This window comes from Wasmannia auropunctata, unplaced genomic scaffold (assembly GCF_000956235.1).
Source record: "Wasmannia auropunctata unplaced genomic scaffold, wasmannia.A_1.0 LD336000.1, whole genome shotgun sequence".
In the NCBI taxonomy this organism is placed as follows: Eukaryota; Metazoa; Arthropoda; class Insecta; order Hymenoptera; family Formicidae; genus Wasmannia; species Wasmannia auropunctata.
The window spans coordinates 2,861,470-2,870,600 of NW_012026890.1; the positions used below are offsets into that span (position 1 = coordinate 2,861,470).

The 9,131-nt window shown below is 32.8% G+C and overlaps 1 protein-coding gene across 2 annotated transcripts in view; it reads right to left on the minus strand.

Moving 5' to 3' along the window:
• Window positions 1–2,019: 2,019 nt before the first annotated feature.
• LOC105453358 overlaps window positions 2,020–9,131 on the minus strand; it is a 58,125-nt gene continuing 51,013 nt past the window's right edge. For both annotated transcript variants that reach the window (XM_011695241.1, XM_011695240.1), the window contains 2 exons: window positions 7,432–7,707; window positions 2,020–5,694 (listed from right to left, as the gene is read on the minus strand). In XM_011695241.1, coding sequence (XP_011693543.1) covers window positions 5,575–5,694; window positions 7,432–7,707 — 396 coding nt within the window. In that variant the 3' untranslated portion in view covers window positions 2,020–5,574. The remainder of the gene's footprint in view (window positions 5,695–7,431; window positions 7,708–9,131) is intronic.

A 9,131-nucleotide genomic window follows, 5' to 3' on the forward strand; every position in this document is an offset into this window, starting at 1 on the left:
GCGTTATCGCATTATTGAATCCTATTATATAAACCTATTTAAATATCAATTATTAAATTTTTTAATGTAATAATACTAATGCTACTAGCAATAGTAATATTGATTTGTATTTTAGAACATGTATTTATTTTTAATTAAATTTTTCTTATATTCTTATATTCTAAATTTGACGATAATAATTTTATAAATTGAAGTTTGTGCATAATAATAAATCTTAATTTTATTAGTTGGTTATTAATTTTAAATTAATTTTATTTCTAATTTAATAGAGTTTATGTTAACAAAAATATCTACTTTAACGTAGATGATAAGAGAGCAGTCTACATTGATTGCAGATGGATACAATGATTTCTATATCATCTAAACAACAGTGATAAATATCATTGAACAGTAAAATAGAAACACGTGTCAATCATTTTTGTATTTACAAAAAGTTTTACATTTGTTATATATTAGAAAACATAAAATCAGAATTTGGATATCATTTTAACGTAATAAGTATTACTCAGAGATATCTAGCATGGAATATTGCTTCGACAAATACTCGTCGCTTATAGATCATTGATCAAAAGTTAATTATTCTAATTAATAATTTCCAATCATAAAATATGCGATCGCGCATCGTATGTATGTATGTACACGTGTATCGTTACACACAGCTCTCCTCGATTATACCTGCGTGTTCGACTGTCGGTGAATGAATGATACAGTCGAACCTCGAATGATAATTCAAACCTCTATAAAACAAAAATTTTGTTTATCCCCTTCCACGCTGCTGCGGAAAACTTCTATAAATCAAAATAAAACCTATCTTAACTCGAATTCTTTGTCAGAAATTTAGATATATATTTTACCTCTGTAACTCGAATTTCAAGTAGCTAGACCTCTACAAGTTCATCTCTATAAGTCGAACTTCCATTGTCGCTACCCCTATAATTCGAAGTTGTAGCTATATGTATAACCACGTAAGTAATAGCCTGGTATTTTGTTTTATGGTTACATTTATATTCATATGTATGCAATAAAAAATCACTGTAAATATTGATTTTCTTCTTCTAAAAGCTATTATAATTGGAAAATTATAAACTCTCGTACAAAGCTTCCGTAAGTCAAATTTTCATATGTTAACCCTCTTTTACTCAAATTTCGATAAATCGAAAACTTTATAAGTTTTCGAACAATTTTTCTAATCCATTGAGATTCGAGTTATCGTGGTTCGACTGTATAAGGCACTGTGGTGCTTTCAAGTCATGCGTCGAGCGCCGACCTTTATTTAGCTCGAGAGTTCGAAATGTTCAATGTGCTGTAAAAAAAAAATACATTGGTTATTATGTTCAATCTATCACGAATGCAAGTTTGATTTGTCAAAAATTGAATTTTCTTTAATCATTTACATTGTATTCATAAAATTAGTTTCACTATTAGATACGAAAATAAACAGCTAATATTGCCAAACAGAGGAAAATGGGTAACGGTTACAGTCAGAAGCCGTAAAGTGATCAGTTCAGACCTAAAGATTATATTATCAAAAGTTCTTTATTGGAGAGACTGTAAAGTGAATATTTAAAATGACTCTTGAACGAGATCCACACTCCTTTGCCAGACCAGGTATTTTAATTATTTAATTAGCTACATAAGTATAATATAAACTTAAGAATTTACTTATTTATTTCTTAAAAAATATAAAATAAAAGTTTGTTTAATTAATTTAAATGATAAAACACAAAATTATCGCATGTATACTATATGTACATGCATATCTTTAAACCGTAAACTGTTACTGACAACTAACAAAATTAAATTTGAATTTATTTAAATTAATATAATAGTTTCTCTATAAAATAAAATAAAATGTTAGACTGAAGATTAAATATGCTATAATATATTCTAAGCAGGCGATATGTTTGGTTTAATGATTTCACGTTTTCTACTTTGTCGATCCATAAATCTATTTTTACTGGAAGATACGTGGAGGGAAAGGGGCTATTAAAAGTGAATGCGATTAAAACGAGAGTCAAGTATATTGTATCGTACTTTAATGGTAGCCTCTTACTCAAGAGTACGCCGCAACGACGGCTCGCGAGGATCTTCTGCTCGGAATTTCCCTCGCAATTTATGTTACTATAAAACGGTTAGAAGCCAGAGATCTTCGCATTACATACCCTCGCGAGATTTTCCGCGGCTCACGAATATATCTGGAAAGATTATTAATTGCGCTGTTATTACTTTCGTCGATGAGAAGAAGCCAATCCGACGCAACGAATTACGTGCATTCTAAAATTGGATTGGCTACAAATGTATGCGGAAGAAAGCCCGAAATACAAAATATTAATAATTATACGGATCTCAACTACACCGTAGTAATAATACTATACTAATAATACTAAGGTTTAATTGTAGTAAATGTAATTGTACTAAATGTATTTTATTACAATATCACTAAACGTACTCAAACGTAATCAAATTTTTGTTCACGATATTTGCCCGTGAAATTAGGAAGAAATATTCAGATTTCTTCGAATGCTTCTTTCGATTAATCGCTAACGCTAAACTCAATTTCGAGGCTCTCCCCCACTTCGCGTCTACTTAATTAAAGATCGCTTCTTTTGTTTCTATCTATACTTATAATAACGTTAATCGATATTTCAATCATACCAACACTCCGCTATAGCGCGTCTTCTTAACAAAGATAAATAATCTTGGTGAAAAAAGATACATCGATAAGTGTCATCTGATTCGTCATTATTGATCGATCACTTATTAATTCACGAATATACACTCAGAATAGAGTATAGCATACATCACTTATCAGGTATAATCCATCATTTAATTTAGACTTTTCTCCGCGTGATAGAAATCATTCTCATTACGTTAAAGTGGAATACATTCTGCTTACTCTCTGATAGCTAATGAGAATCGTAATAGTTTACATATTTCGCATCGTATCTGCTTGATGTGTATAACAATCTAATTTTATATAAAATTTGAAAATATGTCACTTTTATTTATATCTAAAACATTTTTCAAATTAATTAGAGATCGATTATCAGAGACACTTATATTTTTGATAACAGTTCGCAGATGTGACTTTTTTCATAAAGAGAAATTATTATCGTTTCATGTAAAGATTCTATTTGCACGATTTCACGATAAATCGCGCGCGACAACCGTTTAATTAGAACAAGAAGAGCGCAAATCTATTCACTCGACAAGTTAGAAGAAACTTGATTTCGTGACTATAGGTCATAGATACCTATTATATCTAATATCGACAAAATATCTCGTTGTAAAAAGTAACAATATTGCAATAAGAGTTTAAAAATTGTAAACAATTTAAGAATTATGAAAAATTACAAAATTATAAAATTGTACGGAAAATGAAAAATGCCGTATCGTCTGACGATCGAATTTTCTACGTACGTTTTACGTGCTTTAACGCGAGAAATACGAGAATTCGTATGCTCATGACTATGGACGAGAAAAGGCTGAATTTACCTCGTCCAGGATTTATAATACCAGTCTCTCTGAAAATATCACTTTCAAGTTTAAATAATGAAGATGAACATTCAATTGAACTAAAAGCGAAGTTACATAAGGAATAATTAAAGCTTCAATTGTAGTTAATAATAAAACGCTCGAATGTAGAATTTGAATTGTTAAACAGCTTTAAGTTAATCGTGATAAAAGTTTTACGAGAAGTGCATCTCGATTGCTTCCTCGATTATTAAACGTATTTTTGATGAGGTTCTGTATATATCCCTTTTATTTATGAACATCTTAAAATTCAACTTTACGTATTTACTTCTGATATCGCGATAACTTTGAAAATTACAGAATGTTCAAATATGGCATTGTTAATTTAAATTCTAAAATAAGATCAAAAAGAACGCAACATGATGTACAATTAACAAAAGCAATTAACAATGAAAATTCGCACGGAGAAAAAATTTCGCGAGCAGAATATATATATATATACCAGATTCCTATAGATTAAATCTAAAGATTAATATTTTGTTCCAGCTCGGTATAAAATTTTATCGGAGCGCCCGAATATATAACGTAACGTTTTAATTAACATACACGCGAAAGTTTCCTTAACAATTCGATTATTTATCTGGCAAAAGCTTAGCAATAAATTATTTGGCACTTTGACCCACTTTGAAATCCCGGTTAGATATATCGCTAAGCTTTTTTTTTTTTAAATACCTTCACGGTAAGTACGATGCTTTCTTCCGTTCGTACCTTAGATCTGCGTCACTTAGCTCGAAGTGCGCAACGTAATTCAGGCCTAATTTCGTTTATCGTTACATCGCTTATACAATTACACGTCGTGAGAAAAGTCCTCTCAACCTTTCTGGTTTGTAAATCAATTTTTTTTCACAGAAATCTCATTTATATAACAAATGGAAAATTCGTCTGGACAGTGTTTTTGAGTGTTTTACATTTTTGCGCCGTCGCACGTTGTTCTGCAGGTTGAGAAAACCAACTCGCCGCACACATATTTATTACACGCGTCTCTCCTTAACTCGACGTAGAGTTTTCAGTAGGAGGGGGGGTTTATTTTAGAAAACTTAATCGTACACATATTCAACTGCGTGACATATATGTTTTAAAGTCTATACATAACATCGTGCGAAATTATTCCCAACCGCCTGGAGCGACCTCTTAATTCATTCGGCTGTACGCACTTACTATTCAACAATTGCATTTCGCTAGACTTAAGTACGTATTAATAATAAAACATGTAGTAAATTTAACATGCATGCACCTGTACACACACACACACACATGCACGCATACATGTGTGTGTATACAGACTTTACATACACCGCGTATGTCGACGCGATCCGATTACAGATTACAATACCGATACATTTATCCGATGATGGATGACCGAACGGGATACGAATGCGGCGCACGCAGGCTAACTATTAATTAGGATATTCCTATAATAAATTTTTTGGCGCTGTTTTTGGCATGATTTAAATTCGTCCGATTTTTCGAATACGTGCTTTATCATCGTTTCTGAACGCAATTTTCGACAGTACAAACGTGCGAGTCGTTGCGCCATCACTACAATACGGAATAAACAATTTGCAAGAATTACTTATTTTGCTTACGTTAGCAGTTTATCGATATATTCATATACTGTATTACACAAAAACAAACGTGTTCGGTTGTGTTTGGATAATAATTCATGTGAAGCCTGACGCTGCATTTATTCCGATGAAACACGGTTGAGCAAATAATCGTTCGATCGCATAAGGTGTCAGATAAATTACTTGGCAAGAGAAAATATATATTTGCATGAACTCTGTGGAGACTCGCGGAGTGCAAAACGAACGACTCAATTTTCCCGTTATCCAGTCCCGTATTCGATCTCTCTACATGTGGTATCGTTTCCGCGCTGGTTGCTTTATTCAGTCTCGCTAATTCCTGCTTTTAACGCGAATGTTGTGCAATTATCGGAAGATATTGACGTGCCGGCGACGTCATCATCTTCTCCTGGAACGTATGGCAGAGCGGGCTAACAAGGGGCCGATTTTTTCGGAATCTTCGTCTACCGGTCGTTTGCTACTGTATGGAACACACAGTCAGATGATGCGATAAAGCGTGGTCCAATAGAATAGGAGTGCCTGCAGCCAATTCTGTACCGGCGTCGGCGCAATCGTCGTCGCAATCGAAATAGTTGCTCTGCAAAAAAAGAAACGGCGAGATTATTGAATTGCAATAGTGCAGTGAAGTATTCGAATTCAATACAAATCAATTAATAAAGAAGACTAAGAAAATCAGTATTAGTAGTAATGTATTTGTTATTAATTATAGTTTTAGGGTAATTCCGGTATATATATACGTCGCGCGAGGATTTATGCCGCAGAAGTCAGAAAAAATAGAAGAAGTAAAAGTAATTTTCTCGCAATCACTCTAAAGGTTATATACCTGTATGTTGTATTAGTGTTGTGTTATGATTTCAGTTTTTTACTGTTAATATTTATAAAATAATTGCAAGTTAAATCGATTTATAACTGTAATAAGTAGCGCAACCATAAGTTATAATCTACATAAAATGATTATTGTAGGAAATATAAAAGGTTTCGTGGTTAATTCGTGGTACATAAGTGTAGAGGAATTGTAAAGAATATATATAGTATAGCAAAATATAAATGCTTAACTTTTTAGATTATTTGTATATTTTTGGAGTCATTTATTTCACCCGTGAGTAGTCATATAACCTATCCATATTTTTATACGACAAAAATGCAAGGGTTTAAAGAATTTTTTTTTAATATAAAAAATAAATATTTTGGATTCTTAATAATTTTTGTCATAGTAGTAGACAGTCTAAAGTTTTTACTGGTATAGTTCATTTACCTTAACCATAATTAATAATACCTGATAAATTAAGTTTTTAATAGGTGCGGCGTATATACCGGAATTACTCTAATATATTTCCTTTTATAAAATAATATATTTTCTTTGTATGATATAGATATACGATAATAAAATATATTGCACACAATATATATATGTATTATTAATATCTTAGTTTATACGTATTAGCATGAAAAATTAATTAATAATTTTTAAATTTTACAGTAGAGATTTCTTTACGTGACGTTGAAAATTTTATAACTGACAACTGAAATTTATAGATTTTTACATTAATAGTCTTGCAATAGTCTTGTAACTGGATGGAATCGAATCAGAATTTTCCGATCGTAGCTAACGAACCTAGAAGTGCAAGCCAAAATGGAGCAGTAAAAAAAGTTCGTTTCCGCGACGAATAATCCATAACAGAATTGTCCAATTAGTACACAAACTAGTCAATATCAACTTCATTTGCGTGAATACAATTGTTGACGTCATTTCTCTGCGGCAATACACATGCGAGATGTAATTGGCTTACAAGAAGAAACAATGGACTGTGAATATTAATTAAATCTAATTTTTCTTGATTAATACTTGCAATAAAATTCTAAATTATCAATTTGCAAATGACATGTAATACTGACAAGCAACTGCGACGAACTATACAATGTGTAAAAAATCTTTTAAAAGTGAAATAACTATATTACTAAAATATTATTAAATATTATTAAAATAAAAAATCCTTTAAAAGTGAAATAACTATATTACTAAAATATGTATCTCATCAAATTCTGCAATTTTAAACTTGAGAGTTAGTAATTTGAAATTGATGATAAATTTTCGTATCTTTATTCTAATAATCTCTAGTTCAAGCAAAGCTCCAGTTTTTAATATTATAAATTCATTAACATATATTCAAAGTTTAGTGATTTTTAGAATAATCAATACCTACATCAAATTTGATGCATCATATATTATGCGGTCATATCTAAGAAAGACTATACGAAGCGTTATAGCATGATATATGTCGTCGTGTCGAGCATAAATCGTAAAAATGATTACCTGGCAATCGATGCACCGGCAGCTATCAGTCAGTGAGCAAGTAAGGCCGAGAATCTCGACAGCTTCCTTGTAAAGCTCGGCGCTCGACTTCCGCCGTCTTGGCGGCGACGTAGGTGCGCTGACGGTGCCGGTACCGGATGGTCTCCTGCTACTCTTCAACCTCGACGAGGACTCTCGAGACAAGGAGGAAGTCGACGTTGATCCCCTCGGCCGATTGTCGCTCGTGAGTAACGCCCGACCTGCCGGGGATGCAAACAGCTGCAGCATGTCCATGTCCTACGGTCATATATTTACTAATTAGATGCTATACATTTGCGTCATGATATTACACGTAACACATAATATGGCAGTCTAATATGTTAGTTTCGTAATACTAAGTATATAACGGTTAATAATTAAAATACACTAGAACGTACACTACGTGTTTTTTATTGTAAAAATTCACGTATGTAGTAAAGACATTTTGTATGTTAAAGATACAACGTATAATAGAGTTTATCTTTTCATCAACTAGGCAATTTAAATTAATACTGTAAAATCCCGTCAATCATACTTCAAAAACTAAAAATGACGTTTCAAGCTTTGTCGTATGTATTATATAATACATGCGATTTTGAATTACATGAATAGTGTCCAGCGAGATTTGTTAAAAATAGCGCTTGTTACAGAATAAAAGGATACTGTGCACCTAACAAGATAATACTCTCAACGCGGATTTCCTTTCCCTATTCGTTTTGGATCACGAAGGATCTTATTCGCAATGCACTCTCAGGCAAAAGACTTTTTTTTTAACAACAGCACGAGAGCATCGCGAGTATTATCACGATGAAAAAATACGTGCCGTAGAGAGTGCTCAGAGATGGAAAAGATGTGTCATTAAAATTGTTACGTTAAACGCTCGGCGCGATGCTCGCGAGCATTACTTTTCATATATGTATACTCTACAATAAAAATATACATAGGATAAAAAATATACATGTATACATATATAGGATCAAAATTTTCTAATGACATCTTTCCGCGCTTTTCGTTCTCGGAGAAGCAGAAGTTATTAAAATTGCGAGATTGCAGAGACGAGAGTGTCCCATTTTTTAATTTCATATTTTAGTATTCTTCTCGAAGGCTGCATCTTCGCAAGTATGTGAGGCAAACATTTTACGGCAGTTCTCCACCACGTTTTTTCGTCTTTCCGCAGCTTCAGATATACTTCAAAAAACTTTTAATATAAACGTGTTATTAAAATTGCAGTGACTGTGCGCCGAACATTTGCTCGCGCATTTTATATTTCGAACTCTTCACGTAATGATCAAACTTCTACATTTGAAGGAAAATTTTAGTCGTTCAACTTGTCCTCGCGTTCCTTGTAGTCAGAAATAAATTGCAGGCACGTCATTAATACGGGACTACGTGCGGTCCTTTGCCACCTTTTGCAAAACTTCTCATGCGTAAGACAAGGGGACTAAACGCCCGAATGCAGACTCGGATGACATTCAGAGAGAGCGATTTTCTTAATTACAAGCGGATCATTAAAAATTGCTCGCTGAAGTGAACGTATTCACGAAACGAACGTGCTTCTACGTTGTAGTAGATGGCCGGAATCGTTTCACCGGAAGAAAATAATTGGGAGAACGAATAATTGAATTCAACTTGTAAAGTTGGCGAATTTCGGACGAAAATATCTCAATTCCCCCTCCCCCCCC